We start from the raw sequence: 19,469 nt of genomic DNA, 5'->3' as shown, positions 1-19,469 counted from the left end.
ATCAAAACGCTTAATTTCGCGAATTCTCCCACTCCCCCCTCACCACCCCCCCTAGACCACTCAAGTCGACACCCCCTTGCCGTCGTCTCTAACAACGGCGTATAATGGTTTCGGCCGAGCGGGCGCCTATTTTGAATAATAATTGGATTACTGTCGCCCGACGTTTCCCGAAAATGCCCTGTCCTGTGCAGTGGGAAAAGAGCGGATGGGAAAGAGGATGAGAGTAAAAATCGAAATACACCGTTTGTTATATTATACGACTGGAAAAATAAAATATACGAAACGATGTGGGGCGGTTGTGCAGCAGTTGTGTGTGTGTATATATTCGTATAATAAATTGCACATATTACACATTTATATATTGTATAATATGCGTACCTACGTATAAGAGGAATAGAAAATATACACAAAACAGATATATTATAATATATTGTAGTTTCAAAATGGAAATCATTGTACTTATATCAATATTTTATAGCGCACAGTGTCAGCGCGCAGTGTTTCACATTATTGGATGTGCGGTCGTGTTTATGTGGGTAATCGATGGTCTATGATAATATTAAATTATACATTATACATTGCAATGTAAATTATGTCTTATTGTCGTTAAAAACAATTATTTTTTGTATAAACTCATCACGAAAAAACGATAGGTAGTTTACAAAGGGAAAAATGTGAAGGGGATTGATTAATGAACGGTTTTTTATTTTTAATTTTCAGGAAAACTGTACTTGAAATTATTGAGTTATTAAAATTAAATATAATTCAAACGTATAAATGGCATTCATATTACTCACTGGAAAAAAAAACCAATGCTCACGAAATGTTTTATTTAAGTCAAACATTTTTAAAAGTCATAAGTGTATTGCAGCCATCGTGCACCCTGGCATATATATTTTTAAATTAATAAAATATAAAAATTATATATTTTTTTTTAATGACTTTAGATGGTATTATACTACAATAAGACAATTATAAATTATAATTTCTCATTATACCGTATAACCTTGTAGTAGATACTTAAAGTATAACATTTTAATACGTTAAAGTTATGGTTATAAATATATTTATTTAATTTTGAATACAAATTACCATATGCATGAAATGTTATGGATACATAATTAAATGTAATATGATATTAATTGCATTTTTCCAAGAATAAATACACATTTTTTATTTATAATTAAGCATTCTTTCAACAATAATTTATACTAAAACCTAGTTATTTACGAATAGCACCAATAGGCAATAACAGTGATTACATTTCTGCAAAAAGATAAAATATTTAACTATATTATACATTTATTCACTAAGTAAGTAAAATGTAATTTAAACAAAACGTTGGATGGGGGATGCAATACGCGTATAATATAATATAATTTAATTTCTTCCTTGGGTGAACCGTATACCTCGATCTTAACTAGTTTTTATCGTCAAAACGCCTTTGTATAATAATATGTAACGTATAATAAAGATGAGTATTATTATTAATTACATATCTGTTACATGCCTAATACCTATTGGCTATTATATACTATTATCAGTATAATATAATATTTTATTTAAACGTGACTAAATATTAATACTCATAATATTATATTATAATTTACAATACATATACTTCATGTTGTACCTATATAATAATATAACAGTTGTGTTGATGCTAAGGTGTAATAATAATATTATTATGCACCTAGTTAAAGGTTCCTCGTTTGTCTGTCCCCACAAAAAATAAACCTATATACTATACAGACAGTCACACGCGTTTTCTCGACGACGCGGCCATTTCTCGCCTATATTCCGTCTGCTACTTTTTCTCTTCTAACGCTCCATCTTCACCCTGTTATCCGGCACTCTTTTCTTTTTACCTCACCCTCGTTCCCATTCACCCCCTCCCCACCATAATATTATATATTTTGTATGACACGTATTACCGCACACCGTCGGTTTAATGAATGATATCGTGCGTCGCGTCGGTCCTACGCATTGTTGTATAGGTATTCGTATAAACGGAATATAATTTAATAATAATAATAATACTATGTCTCGCCGTTTCGCGTTGCCGACTTTTATTGGATACGTATAATAATATATAGACGTCGTACAATATTGGTATAATATTAACTGCCGCCGAAAGACCGAACCGGCAGAAAATTCATTACGCTAAGAGTCAACGACGACGGTTTCAAAAGGCTATCGTAAAAGAGCCATTTTCCATTGAAAACCCAAGCGCGCAGAAAACTGTTATAAATACGCCAAAGGCCGAGCTATTCCGGTGCCGCTATATATATATATATATATATTATATACATTTCACACACACATACATACATACATACATACATACATACATACATACATACATACGCACATAGTATATTATATATATAACTGAGCGTTGTTAAGTTTATTTACCAAACGCATTAATCCTTGTTAAAGCGCGAGAGCCACTCCTGTGCGAATGTGTATGTATAATACATATATATAACACGGACCGTTACGTCGAATTACACCGATTCGCGTATATTATTCAATTTGTGCAAGCCCACAAAGGGCCGACCATCTCCACCACCACATCCACCACCGCCGCCGACCGATCGATAGATAATAATAATATATAAACGTATGGGCACGAAAATGATTCTGCTACACTGCAACTATGCGTACATAAATATAATATATTATCTGAGTTGTATGTATGCATATAATGCATGCTGCATTGCTGCCGTATTGAACATTATCATAATATCGTCCCGGATTTGGGGAGGGTATTTTTTTTTTGCAATGACCCAAGCTGGCCACGAATTTTCGGGATACCCGCACGACGGCAAACGGATAATATTGGCTGTTGTGTTTATCGAAAATAATAATAATCGTCGTAGAAAAAACTACGGAAATGTGGCAAATTACTGCAGCCAAAACGGTAAATAACATTGTATTATTATACAGTAATTATAATATAACTTGGTGGCGTAATTATATTGCTTAATATATATTATAGGATGCATTTTACCTACGAGTGTATTTTTATTGTCAAGTATTACTGCAGATGCGAGTTAACATGCTTGAAAATATTTCGGATTACGATATTTAGATTTCCATTCGTCCATAATCGTTATTGAATCTACTCAATGCACGGACAAAAAAATGTCACAATAATAATATGTTTTTGTCCCACAAGTTCCCCCGAAATTCTAGAGCAATGCGTCGCTTAGAAGTAAAGTAATGGTATCGATATAATATTATACCATCTAACCATAAGCAGTTTTAGGTGCAAGCTATATATATATATATATTATTATATTATATGGCGGTATGGCACAGCGTTCAAAGTTGCTAAGATATACTTATTATTATATTATAATTTATAATGATTAAATTAATATGTTCTATCATTAAATATGTCGACTTATGAAAATAAATCACCATAATATACGCGTAGATTTTACTAGTATTATTATTTATTAATATTTGTATGGAAATGGAGAGAAGAAGAGTATAATAAATAATAATAAATAATGTACCTACTCGTAGGATTACAATAATTTAACGCCAATAGGCCAATCATGACGATCGATTAATAAATTCATTTTTATACGTAATTTCGTTATTGTATGTGAATAATATGACATGATGTAATTATTATGCGAACAATCGAACCCACTTTTGTACCTTCTATTGTTCATATAACAACGACTGTCACCTCATCATTCGGTAAAAATATTGTTGTAAATTACGATATTATTCTTACTGCCGTCGTTTAGTTATATTTATTGTTGTTTATTGTTTAAAATTAAATAAAAAAAACGTTCGTTTAATATCATAGTCATGTTGTTTACATAATATTTTATTGACGTTTCATTATTTGTAGACTTATGGTTCATCATTATTTATTCCACTCAACGTGGTATAATATAGTAATATATAATATCTGATGTGTATTAAGTAGAGTCACTCGAATTCATAATATATAACCAATAACCATGCTAATAAAATGATACTTTATTCTTTTGCATGGAAATTATTACTTTCGAGAAAAAAACCTATCTATTTTCGATTTCTAAAAAATATACTTGTACTTGCTAACTTCTTATATTATTAACCCGTAAAAATTCAGACAATATTTTGATACCAATATCCGCACATAAATTGTTTTTTTTTTTAATGTCTTGTTTCTTAATTAAATACTTATGTAATTTTTAGTAATAATTTCAGAAAAATTAAACGATTATAAACTAGAATTTAGTAAGAATTTTATTTAGAGCAATAATATATTATGAATTTTTATAAGAAATTTGATCGATAAAAACTCTGAATTTATACTTCAATGGCTAAAATAGTTTGACAAATATTACATAAAAAGTTTTTTTGATATAACTGTTTATATAGTATATAAAAAAAATATTTTATTAGTAGTTGTTGCATACATATTTATTAATTTTTAAACTGAAATTATTATTATTATGCCATATAAAATATTAGAGTTATACATTTGATTATAATATCAATAATTAACATATTATTTTAGTACAATATATTTTAATTAAAATGGATACATGGAAATTACTATTTTGCGTGCGACTATTATTTATTATAACTAAATATTATAGTGAAAATATGATTTTAAAAATAATTTTGTTATAATATTATAATCAAAATATATAGTTTTGAATTTAAAAATATTTATACCATTTGAAGGAACTGAGGGTTATCTTTAGGGTATAGGGTATTACTGTGTTAGCCGTCAGGTATGAAAAGTATATATTATATTTATTTATCACGTATTCACGTGAAAATGTATTTATTAGATAAGGAAATAAAGGAAGAAAATTAATATAAGACTTTTCATCACGAAAAACAATAAAAGATGATTTGAACTTTTATACGAATAAAAAAAAAACGAGTAGTTCGCATTGCTATATTTTGTTTTTTATACAGGTTTGATTGTGGTGATGATGATGATAATAATAATAATAATAATAATAATAAATGTATAGGTATATATGACTACCTATTTAATATATATATACCTAAATAAAACAGCGATCGAGGGCGGGCACTGCAACATTATCCTTCGGAATTTAAAGGCAAACCGCGGGAAACAACGAGCGGGGAAAAAAGACGAAAAAAATATATAATAGTGTGTTGTTGGATGCGTTGACAGGTTACGACGGTTATTATTCAGAGCACACAACATAATATTATTGTACCTTGCTCGCGTCGAGGGACACGATTCAACACGAAAAGTGTTTTTTACGACAAGGCATAATATTATACTCGCATTATATTATTCGCGGCCACCATATTATTATAATATAATGCGATATTGTTATTTGTAACTACAGTAATATAATAATATTATGATGGCAATCCACCCGACATGCGCGTGAATAAACTTGCCTATTATAATATAATATTTTAAATTCGTCATGATAATACAATATAATATTGTGCGTTTACCAGGCACATTATTATTATCTGTGAAAACTGTGTTATTTATAGATCGTATTTTGCTATAACTGTGTAACTGCGGATGAAAACTTCATTCGAAATGCCGTTAGAAAAACACAGTCGGGCGTTTCGCATATTATTATAATAAACATACCTACCTAAATATTATTTTTTTTCGCATCCGCGCACACAATAACAATAATAATAAACGCGATGGCGACGTTTTCCGCGGGAGGTGTATAGTGGACCGACAACAAAATTACTGTCGGGATAGTAATTACATATTTTTAACTAATAAAAACGGTAATAACATATTATCATAATATAAAATTATAAAAAAACTAGCATTTATTTATGTTTATTTTTTCACGCAGTCATTATAACTATTTACAGCGATAATAATGATAATAATTGAAAGAACCGTCAACAATTACAAAACGTTATCGTGCGCAGAGAAAAGGTGTGAGAGAAAGAGGTATATATATTTAGATATATGTGTATTTTTATTATTATTATTCCATCAAGTGGGCCTTGGACCGTAATGCGTTTTTTGTAAAATCATTATAATAGATGATTGCCAATTATTGGGATCCAGTTGTAACGAGACGGCATCCGGGCCGTACGTGGGTATAACGACCTCTCTATCAAACACCGAATACCCGAAGACTGACAGTTACAATGATAATAATAATAATAATAATCGTACGCGCGCACACCGGCTATTATGCACGCGTATATAATAATGTAAATACACATATATAAAATATAATAATTGTGATTCAGCGTTTTTTAATTTCTGGGTTGACTTGTCTCCTCCAGTAATCAGCCCACACACAACAATGGTCCTGGCAATAATGACTGGGATATTTTTCTATATATTTATTTATTTTTTTTTTTTAACTCCGGTCCTTGCACATGTAACTTTTTTTTTGTATCTCACCTTCAGACATATTATATAAATGCCCATTGCAGGTTTGTCTACGTTGAAATTATCTCTGAAATACCTGTATAATACCTACCTACCTCCTGTACCTACTGTACCTACTAACAACAATATAATATTAAAACCTAATATAAATTATTATATTATGTCATTAGGTAGTATTATTATTACTGTTTTACGTTGCTAATTATTAGACGATTTATGTTACCTTCAATTTCAATATTGCGTGAGTACATTTTATATTTATATACTTGGCGTGATTTTACAGGGTTATTCGAAATGATTCATACAATTAATATACAATCGTACGATGCTATAGGTCACAGGATTGTAACGCCATTTGACTACTAATTTTTGGGGTATTTTAGAAAGATAAAAGGTATACTGCAGAACATAATATTTATCCACAGCACATTCCGTCACAGAGGAAATAAAAATATCGGTGCAGTCAATTACAATTTACGATGGATAATATTCTGGAGCAAGTAAACATGGGATATATTTTACTGTCGATTAAATGTTTTTCGTTAGACTTAAGGAAGCCACATCGAACACATATGATAATTATATTATATGTTATATCGAATTATATTATAATTTAGTACCACAGAAACTATAAGGGTATTATTTTAATTAATGTATTGATTATCACTCTAAACCCGGAGACTTGAAGTATACGATTGTTTAAAATCGGATCGATCATATTGAATAGCCCTGTACTTATTTATTTTATATGCGTATTATATATTTATATTATGATCGTTACGATTTTGTTTATTCATGACGTTTAAAAGATGTATAATTAATTATATATTAATTGTCTTCATATAGTAATAATAAATTTACATGCTCACATGTAATTTATATTCAATTAATTTATTCTTAAACAATACATGTATTCAATTATAATGTTTAAATAAAAAAGCGTACACGTGCATGCGTATGTGTGCAATATGTGTGTATGCAGTTAGTGTGTGTGCTCGTATACATATATGTGTATATTTCTGTACAGCGAACATATTATATACATATAGTGTATTCCGTTTCGAAAATATACTGTGTGTCGTAAACAGTCAATCATTCGATTTTGGGGGCGTGTGATGGGTGAGAGCTCGAGGACACTATGTTATTTTCACCGCCACTGGACGGGGGTCCTGGAGAGTGAAAGAGAGTGATGGTGGGTGGGAGAGAGGGATGTTCAAACAGACGAAGAAAAGGGAGGAAGTTATTTTCAAATCAACATCGCGGCGGGGCGCCACGGCATGGCTAGTCATAGGGCCCCTAAATGGTGGAAATCTCTGCAAAAACGTCGATAATGAAACCAAACGGACTTGATGACAAAAAAAAAATTACAAGGGTCAGCCTGACACTTGGGCGTATCGTTTTGAAATCCACATAACGGAATATAAATTCAAACACAATATAGTATATTATACATACGATTATACATTATACGAATGCTATACAATCTGAATGGAACTTAAATCCCTTTTCAAAGCCGCCGCACAAAACACTTTATTTTTAAAATACTATATAATATCCTAAGCACATTATTTAATTTATTATCATGTACCAATTTCATAAATCATAAGTGTTGAAAATGAAGATGCTATATATTAAGTTCAAGTTTAAAAATATTGTAAATCCAATGTAGGCATCTCATAAAATGATAATTTATTAAGATTTGTAATATAGAAAATGTATTGAAATGTGGTTTTCATTTAGATACTTACTACCTACATATTACAATATTGTTAAAAAAAAAGTTACTGGATAATTATATTTTTAATGTTTTCTCATTTGAAAGAATAATATACAAACTTTCAAATATTAAATATCAGATAGTTATAGTCTATATAGATCTAATAAGATATTTTTTATATACTTCTTTGAAATATTTATGTGGGTACCAACTAAGGAACGAGTAATTATTTAGTATATATTGAATATGTATACAAAAATATTATATTCATATAATATTATGTGATTAATGGATCACCTCATCGTTCAAATATTACTTAATGTATTTACCAGATACCATATATAATAGGTACCTATATTATGCGTTGTTTTTTGACAGGGCAACATTATATAGGCGCATTGACCGAAAGAAAATTATATTAACTTCAAGGGATTTTCATATTATATATTTTCAACTTTGAGTTAGATTTTGTAAAGAAAAAGTTGTTGCGCATGCGTAAAATATACAAGAGTTAAAAAATTTCTAGTCATAGGGATGTATGATCCAATAGTTTAGTCTCATATATGTTGCTCAAACAGAATTTAAAATATAAATAGAGTAAGTACTGAGTTATTTACAACATATAGTTACTTAACTAAGTTATAGAGTGCGCCTTTTGCGGCACACAAATACCTGCGTAGTTTTAATTTTAATTTTTAGTGTTGGCGGTAACATCATTATAACGGCTTGACGTACAAAAAACGTTAGATACATTTTCAAACAAAAACGAATACCAACACACGCCACATCGTTCACTGAAATATGTTCTTGCAGCTTGCAGATTAAATTAGTAGGTGCGCTGCTATGGCTCATAAAATAAATTAAGGGTTATACCCCGGCCTACGTCACACAAATCAAAGCACTGACTTAATTAAAAACGTTCCACACCACAGTTGTGCCCACAGATGTACCGTTCAAACTGCGTTTATAAATGCTGTTTTCGATTAATTACGCACGAGCAGTTCGTATAATATATAACAATGCGAATATGCGATGATAATATAAAAATAATTTACCTTGCAACACGCGTCATCATAATCATATAATATAGCAGGCGTGCTATTTTCGCTTGGCGAGTTTTCAAAATGTTAACTCTGTCATTGGTTTCTTCACTCATTCATATAATATAGTATCGTTTTAAGCATTTACGTATGGTATATATAATTATATGTAAATATTTAGACGTAGACAATATAGGTATAATTGTATATAGGTATCTGAGTGTACAACGGTTGAATGATTTTAGTTGTACAAATATAATTTCCTCGGCTGATGCCCAATTTTGTCTTTGTACACAATTTGTGTCCTTTGCAGTATTTGCTATTGTATATTATATATTATGTTATACAATATTGTTAATATTATAATATTATCAGACGTATTTAATGAAACAATGTATACGGTCGTGTAAAAATAATATAGCATAATATTATAATAATATATATACTATAATACGAACAAACCATTTGCCTGACATTCGACACCGCACGAGAAATGAGAAATATTTTTGAAGCTGAGCGTAGATTATATATTATAAAGAATTCTGTTTCAATGATAATGCATATAATATTATACGTACTGGCACTATTGTAGCGATGGCATTTGTGCATTGTGCTGTGTGCGATCGTCTATGATTTGTTTATTTTTTTTTTAATATCCATTATTAATATATTATGTAAAATAATAAAAAATCTTAGGTATTGTCATATTTATGGAATAAATGCAATCGGTTTTGATGTACCCATATTGATTACATGTGTGTTTCCATCCTACGAATTAATGCGAAATGACGACGCCATTGCACATATAGGTATAGTGCGGGATAGAATGATATATTTAGGTCACCAAAAAATTTTTTAAAACGCTGATGAATCTAAAGAAAAGAATATTTTTTCTATAAATTAGACATGCAAGTAATAATAACCTATATAATATAAACTATTGATATAGATTTTACAATAACACTTACTATCTATACAACTTTCTTGATAATGATTGCGACAGTTCACGCTTATATGATTCATTAAATTAAATTTGTATTAATTTAAAAACCAAAATAAACCTTAGCGTGCATCTTTGTTAAATTTTTATTATTTGTGCTATGATTATGGAAATTTAATTTTTACTGTGTTGCTAAATATTCAAAACTGAACGCACAACTAAAATTAACCAACGTTTGAAATAGAATTCTTATAAAATATAGTAAAACTTTTAAACTTTTTAATTCTACAAATTTGTTTTGTCTTTACTTGCCGAGGGTTTAATATCCATGAAGATATTATTCATACTTGGCTATAGGGTCATCTAAAATTCTTTCTATCGTCAATATAAACTGCATTTTAAGTCATGTTGGATAAAAAATATTCAACATTTTCTAATTAAGTTGAATCCCTTGCGGTATACTTGTTTTAAAAGAAAATAGTTTAAATATTAATAATGAATAGGAAACTGCAGCAACGGAGATTAAAGTGATTATGAAACAATTAGAAGGAAATTAAATATTTTTTTATCAATGAGGTACATACATTTTAATATTTTATTTCTTTAAAATAATTCATAGGTAGTATTAATTTATAATTTATTTAATAGTGAACCATTCGGCGCATATATTTCATAATTCGATTAGATATAGTTATATTAAAGCTACACGATTTTCGCATGTAAAATTATTTGAAATGGTCAACTAATTGGCTGTGTACTTACACAAGAAATGGAAAAAAAAAGTGTTTTGTCGACATATCCGGTTAGCTGTAGCAGGTACCACCAAATTATATAATATACATATGTATGTTATAAGTATAATAGTATTATACCTACCTATATTTTATTTATATAATAATATTGTTGCAGTCGTTGCAGGGTTGACTTATCCGATACAGTAATTATTTTTACACTTTAAACGTATATTATATATTATACATTCATAGTTCAATAGTCGTACAGCTATATTATAATAATATATAGGTACGACTACAGCGTACTACACCAACAGCTGTTACTGCAAAGACCTCCCCTTCAAAAGAAAGAAAAAACCACGCGGACGGCCGTGCAGGTTTGGTGTGTATACAGACTGCAATATTGCAGCAGTGCACAGTAGCGGTAACAGTGGTAATAGTATGGTACATATAATAGTAATATATATATAATTGCTAGGTGCGCGTTTCTAAATTTACGCGTCGTTCGCCAGTTGTTTCGTGTTTCCCGTCTAATGGGTTCGCGCCGCCCGGACGGCCACCGCCGCGCGTAGACTCCGCCTCGGCCGCCCTGTACGTTAATTGGCCACTTGTCCAATGGCTGTGCTCCAAAACCATTCCCTCGGTTAAATAAATATTTTCAATTTCCTTCACATCCCGTCCTCGCCCCGCGGTATTATGTATACCATTATATAATTATTATTAAGTGCACGTGCTGCACATATTATACCTGTATTCAGTGTGTTTGTACCTATATATATATATATATATATATAAGTACACCTCAAACGATAAGTATATATATATATATATTCGGTGCACTTAAGTCGTCGCAATTACATTTCATACATATTATAATATATTATACATACTATATACCACATTATATACACCACCACGGTTGTGTACGCACACACACGCACACACATATATAATAATATTATATTTTATGTAATGGTACGTACGATATATAATATAATACTATCACGATACACATATCATTATATTAATAGGTATTATTTATAATATACATATATATATATATACAAGCGCAGATCTAGAAATCTGAACTGGGAAAAAACCAATGTATAATAATATAAGAGGTACCTATCTAGGTTGAGATAGAAAATAATAATTCTATAATAGTTCTTAATTGAAATTAAATATGTAATCATTATTAAGGTATTATATTATTTGATAAATAAACACCTGTAATAATATTATTATTGCGTAGGTATACTATTAAAATTTAAAACAAAAATAGTATTAGCTATTGATTCAGTGGGAGCTGGTTTGAGGTTCCGGTAATCGCTACTATATATACGCCTATACGATATTGCATAAAATAGATAAAGCCAATGGAATATAATAGACCTATTAACATGATACGAAAATAAATTAGAGTAGGTATACTAAATGTAAATAGTTGTGTGTTATGAATACATCATTGACCTCACAAATATATTATCTACATATTAGGTATTTTAAAGTAGTAGAAAGGGGATTGCAAATGGGTTCTCAAAAAATATAACTATATAGGTACCTAAATGTATATATTATATTATGTTACGGCTCCGTTATTTCAGTATAAAATATATTATATACTTATAGAATATGGATGTATTTTGACGCAAACTGAAGACTATACCCAAATTAACATTTAAAACGGGTCATTCTAAATATAAGTTTCTAATGTATATTAACACAATATAACACTAAAACTGTATAAAATTCAATTTCATTGATCAAAATAAAACATATAGGTATAAATACAATTATTAAATGTCATCACGTGGACCTGCTATAATCAAAATATGTGAATACATTTTTCCTTATCAGGTTATCTGACAAATAACTGTTTAATATAACATTATATTACATTGCAATTTTTATAAGTACAATATTGTTTATTCAAAAATTAGTTTGTAAAAAATAAGATTTCTCGTTTTGCTGATGAAAATAGTCACACACCGTATTTCTTACTATATCAATATGTACTATATAGATGCACCTATGTTTTTTTTAGTAAAGTTTTCTTTATTTTTAAACTGCTGTTTAAATGAAATTACTCATTGGTTTGATTAATAATTAATGTATTATAGTATTTGTATTGGTTAAAATTAATATTTTTTTTAAAAAAATACACTTTAGGTAGGTACATAGTATTACGTTTAATACGCCTACGCATATGTAATAATCGTTGTTCTAAATATTGATAGTTTAAATGTTATAAATGTATGGTATAATTTATTGTTTTTATGAATAAGTTGTATTGTATACATTTATTATACAATCATTGTAAATACAAATCGTAGAAAATAGGACACTTAATATATTGATAATAATTTCCCAAATGGCAAATATATTAAACCTATATTATAGTGTATATAGTAAATAAGTGTATAAAACTTTAAACATATTTAGGTAATAACATATGTATAGTAATTTATATATATACTATACTAAATGGTTTTACAAAAGTATAAAATAGATGTTATATTGGAACTAAAATTATAATATTATACTTAGACCAATTTAATAAATTATAAATATTGATTAATATAAATTACTAAAAGTTTTAAATCGCCATAGCCCCCAAATCTTCCAAACCCATTAACATGAACTTATTAACCTAAGAACACAAAGTTAAATAACTCAAAAACTACTTGTTTGAATTTTGATTATGATACAACAACATTTTAAGAAAAACATATTCGCTAAAGAGTTAACTTTAGAAAGGGGGGTCTCATTTGAAAAGCAGAATTCTGCATCTCCACAGAACACTCATTAAGGAGTAAAAAAGTCACAAGAATTCGAATATATTATGATCTTTAAGTATATTTAAAATTCTCAAAAATCAGATTTTGAATAACTGCAATATTAAAAAAAGGGGAGGGGTTAACATGCATGATGAATCATCCGATATAAAGTCAAGGCGTTCCGTCAATTTTTTTTTAACTATATTAAATACTTTGGAAAAATGAAATACGTATTTATATTTTATACAGACTATGATAAATGTATCACTTATAGAAATGTTATATATTGTTGAAATTATAATTAAATATATTATTAATCAAATGTAAATACCTGTATTCGATCTTCGGGCAAATCTGTTTTTAAGGATAACATTTCTCTTGCATAGACATCCGGGTAATGGGCGTCTTTGAAGGCCTTTTCTAATTCTTCTAATTGGTAACTGGTAAATATTGTCCTATATAAATATTTTTAAAAGTTATAAACGTTTATAACTAATACAGATTAACGGGGAACCTATACATGTTGCTGCTAAACTATTATTTGAAATGTTTAATTGATCTCAGTTAAAGTAATGCCTCTCTTAAGATTAATCACAGCGCACTGAAAGCGTGGGGGATTTTTATTTAAATTCTTGCCTGTGCCTTCTTTTTTTCTTCTTCTTGTTGGAACCAAATGATGTTGTCATGGCTTCATTACTGTAGTCCTTGCCCGATTCTTGATGGTTTAAATGACTTAATCCTGAAACAAAAGTATTATTATTCAAAATAAAATAGAAAATATTGATTTATGTTTTTTATTAGAGAGCCCGCACTTAATAGCATGTTATATTATTATAGACATACCACTGATTATAAATAGTTTGAAAGTATACCTCGAGAAATGAAAACGATATATACAATTATAAAGGTTTATAATATAATATTATTATTTAGTAAGTAGGTATGTGATTATATTTTTCTGATATTCCAGAATAACTCAAGATTGACTTATAAATATTTGAATTTATAATAATAGCATTTTTATTAGTTTTGCTATATGAATTTTTCTCACAGTAATATTGATACTCATTTAATATTCAGAATAAGAATATAGTTTCAATATTGTTTATGCAAATAAAAATTTCTAATAGTTAAGTAGAGATAGAAAAGTTAAAACGGTTGGTAAAAAATATTTCATAAACAACATCTGTCGTCCAAATAACCCTCTAATTTACATCTGTATGATATTTATTCATTGTTACTTGTTTCGCAAAAAAAAAAAAAAACAATATTTCACAATCTTACATGTACTTTCGAACTAATTGGGCACTGTTTTTTCAAGTGCCACTTCATAATATGTGCTTTATTGTTTACTTAAACAAATTATATTCTTGACATTCTATGGCTACACAATAAACGAGTTGCGTGTTTTGTTAAATACCTCTACCTCCATAAACATAATGTATATAGGTATGCAGCATTATATAATCTATACCTACAATAAAAATAGTAAATTCATACTAAATCTTCATATCGAGATTTATAGAATTCATAAATATAGCTAAATATACGTATTAGTTATTAGATAAGACGTATCTAATAAAATAGTTTCATGAACAAACCGCTAACGATACAATTGAATGTATAATTTATTATATATGAGTATTATGTAATAAATAATGATAGTTCAAATAATACAAACTATAAAAATATATTAATTTATGGGTATTAAGTATTTCGATAATTTATTGAATTTAAATTATAATAAAGCTACATCCTATACCTAGGTAATTAGCTTTTGTGCTATTAATTAAATTACCTTACAATTTAAATCAATGTTTGCATATAATTTGAGAAATAAAATATTTATCCAAAAACTTCGTGAAATTTTAAAGTTCCAAATTATATATATTATATTATTCACCCCACAACGTAGGTATATATACCTGCAGCAGTACGAACTTTGCATAATATATGTATTATGTCCCTATAATAATATATTGGTATATTTTATTATACATTAATATAGTGAAGAAATTTTAAAATGTTGTGCACATGGTAGTAACCTATACTTACAGGAAATAAATTAAAATACCGATGTATTTAATATGATTATAATATTTTACGGTACGTGACTGATCCATAATACAGGCATGTGGTAAGAAAAAAATAAAGTTTGAGAACCTCTATAGCAGGGATCGGAAAGTAGTTTCTTTTGTAGTCTGAAAGATTAAAATAATAAATAAACGAGGTCCAGTAAAAAAATCTTTGTCAGATCTATATATTTTAAAAATAACAGTATGACAATAAAAAAAATTAACTAGTTATTACAATACATTACATTACACAAAATTACAATATTAAGTAAATAACAATAATATTGTATAATAATAATAACAATAATAATTTACCAAGTAATTTAATGCGAAGATATAATTAGAATACCACACTAACACACCTATATATTATTATATAGATATAGAGTAACAAATTAGTGCGAGATATAGAGAGTAGAATATTATACCTATATACAGGTACCTAATATTTTATCCAAGAATCAAATACCATTATCGTAATTAATAAATATACATATACATTTCTTATATGGAATGTTATAGGTACTACCTACTTAGTTATATACTGTTTTCACGCCGCGATCAAGTGTCGACGGGTTGGAATATAATATATATAAGGTGTATAGTGCGGATGTTTAAAAAATAAATAATAAAAACAACTTTTTTCGATTTTTTCCATTGGGGAAGAGCGATAAAAAGAAAAAAAATAGTAATAATAATAATAAAAAAAATGGTGTATACACGTTCGCGGGTGTGTGTGCACTGCACGACACGGTCGCGGTGTGTACGTACACACACACACACACACACACACATGTATAATACGCACACGCACTCGATGGCAAAAAGCTATGGTTCGTTTCTGGTTACCATGGTGACGGCAGTGCGACCTGCTGGTTTTATTATGTCGTACACTCGCATATATAAAGGCCATGGTGTATGTGTGCTTGTGTGCGCGTGTGTGTGCATGCGTGCGTGCGTGCGTGTGTTTGCAAAAGGGAGGAGAACGTTTGTCGGATGAGAGACGAAATAACGAGAGTTAGTGACAGAGAGAGAGAGAGAGAGTGAGAGAGAGTGAGTGGGTGAGAGGGACAGGTTTCGAAGGATTGAAAGAGTGAGCGAGAGAGATTGATCGGACCGGGCAAAGAAGGAGGGGGGGGGGGGGGTGCGAATAAGAGGGACGGGGAAAGATTATATGCGATTGCGTCTTGTCCGCGTATAAAGGGCGGCGCCGCCGACGCCGCCGGTTGCCTTGTTAACTTTTGTGTGCAAACTGCCAAACTTACGATTACAGGACCAGAATAGACACCGCAAACGGTGTAAAATGTATATGCGGAGGCATTTATACATATATATATATAAATCTATTATTTGATTTAAGGAACACTAATTGGTGTGCGTCGTCGCTGTTGCCGCAACAGTAAATATATATTATATACTCCACCGCTGCACCCCGTCGCACGTATATATATGCGTCGCACATATCCTTCGAGTGTACCTATATATTATAATATACTTAATGCTCTGCACGCACACATACACTGCAGCGAGTCGTTCGCGCTTTCTTGGTTCAGCGTTTCGTGCAATAATATACTTATAAATATTATAATAATATTACATTATCGAAACATAATATTATAATAATATTATGTGTATTGCTGCAGCCTCCAAACACGATGGCGGAATTCAACAATCGGTCTAATGAAGATTCCCGTGCCTGTCGCGTCGCCACCGCAACAGCACTTTTGCCGTTCATTAATATCATGTAATAATGCGGTTATAGGTAAAGCCGGTACTACGGTAGGCATGTATAATAACTCGGTATGTACTCTGCATAATATAATATAGTTTATGACATACATAGATGGCTTATACTTTATATACTGAGGAGACGCAGTGACTGTGAACTTACAGCAATTATATTACGGTTGTCATTATTTTTGTCTTATAGGTACCTATATATAGAAGATCATCGTCGAGTGGACTACAGTATTATTCGGTTTAACGTTAGATAAACAATAGTTATACAATTTAAGGTACCGCGGCCCCATAATAGAGTATAACATGTCTATAATATGTATAGATCGGTATCTATTGTTATTTTATTTTGACTAACAATTTTCTAGAATTTATCAAATTTTAAAGTCATACCCATGACTGCAGTTTAGAAACATTAATAAAAATTAGACCTATTAGGTATATGGCGACTAGAACCTATATGATTATAATATATATGTTTCAGAAAATATATACATAACAGGTATTTCTAATTTGGATTTTTTAAGACTCAGAAAATAACTAAATACCTCCTAGTAATATGTACGCAAAATGTATATATTATTTTATAGCATCCTCTTCAACATCAAAACCTAATTTATAATCTGTACCAACATAATATATTTATTGGTTGTAAAATTAATATACGTTTATATTATATATTATACATTTAGTGTCGTTTATTTAGATTGAAATTGTGTAATTTATAATTTAAAAATAATTTCAAACAAAAAAAATTGAACTATTATTATTATTATTATTATTATTAATATTTTGTAAGCATAATATTTATGAAAATTAAAAATAACCTGAAATTACCTCAAAAAGCTCTTTTTGTCTATTATTGAGTATCGATTTCCATTTCCATTTTGGTTTAATACAATTTAAATTTTTAATAGAGTAACGATTTAAGTTTTATGGTTTTCGGAAGGTTTCAGTTCTAATTTATAATACTAGTATTTACTTCTTGGGTTTGACCCCTAATTCAAGATCGATTAATTTACAAAATTACACGGTATATTTTACACAGGGTAAAAGATTTTCCTGAGAAAAAAAAATGAAAAAAAATATGCTACTTAAACGTATGGAAAAAATTATAAAAATTAAATGGTTAAGAAATAGTTTAAGAAATATGATAGGTAAGTCAAGAAATTCTCAAAAATAATATTTTGAAAAAGTTATTACGTTCTAAATTAATTTACTCAAAAACATATTGGTATTTTAAAATTCTAAAAAATAAACTGCTTGACTTAGATAAATGTTGTTACCATGAAAATTGCTTTTATAATCAGAATCACAAATTGGCTATTTTGAATTTTTTATTTTCAGTATTGAAAAATTATTTATTTTATATTATATACGTGTAACGCAAGTGACTATAAATTATATATAAAAAAAAATTATAATATTGGTTAGAATAAAAGTTATTTCATTTGTCAGGTCTCTTTCTGTTACACCTTTTTTTTTCGTGCTATCGAAAGTCAGAGGAAGAACCCTGGATTATGCTATAGACGAACAACTAAATTAATTCTGATGGCAATCAATCCATGAACATGATGATGAGTTCGAATATTATTGCTAATATTGAAATAATAGCAACATATATTATGAAATGTTATTTATTTTGAAAAAGTAGGTTTAAAATGCCATTGTTGGTTTATGTATTTGTTTTTCTACAGCTCATAAGTAATATCTAAGATTGTACAAATAATGTATTTATTCTATTTAGTAATTAATTTGTATTCAAACTGTTTGAAACAAACTGATTAATAATTAGTATATTACTGAATACTAAATAAATGTATTATTAAACTATATTATATTATAACGAATCGAGTTCATAAACTTAGTTCAAATGCGCCTTTGTTCACAAACTAGTTTGTAATACTTTGTAAACACATTTCAATTTCTAATAAAATATATCTACATATATGTTTTATTATATTTATTATTATAGATTCACTTCACCATTCAGTCAGTCTACAAATTAATATTACTACATATAATATGACCTTATATATATATATATATATTATAGATATGGAATACAAG

General features: G+C 28.9%; 1 protein-coding gene across 2 annotated transcripts in view; it reads right to left on the bottom strand.

Annotated features, from left to right (window-relative positions):
- LOC132948863 (diencephalon/mesencephalon homeobox protein 1-like) overlaps window positions 1-19,469 on the bottom strand; it is a 99,526-nt gene that overhangs the window by 29,192 nt on the left and 50,865 nt on the right. The window contains exons 3-4 of one of the 2 annotated variants that reach the window (XM_061019540.1): window positions 14,230-14,326; window positions 13,919-14,042 (exon numbers count right to left, since the gene is read on the bottom strand). In XM_061019540.1, the coding sequence (XP_060875523.1) occupies window positions 13,919-14,042; window positions 14,230-14,326 (221 nt within the window). Of the gene's footprint in view, window positions 1-13,918; window positions 14,043-14,223; window positions 14,327-19,469 lie in introns of both variants that reach the window. The other variant, XM_061019539.1, reaches the window with a different exon arrangement.

Source organism: Metopolophium dirhodum, chromosome 7 (assembly GCF_019925205.1).
Source record: "Metopolophium dirhodum isolate CAU chromosome 7, ASM1992520v1, whole genome shotgun sequence".
NCBI classification, from domain to species: Eukaryota; Metazoa; Arthropoda; class Insecta; order Hemiptera; family Aphididae; genus Metopolophium; species Metopolophium dirhodum.
The sequence above is the reverse complement of the archived record's forward strand: the minus strand, read 5'-3'. Positions and strand labels throughout refer to the sequence as shown.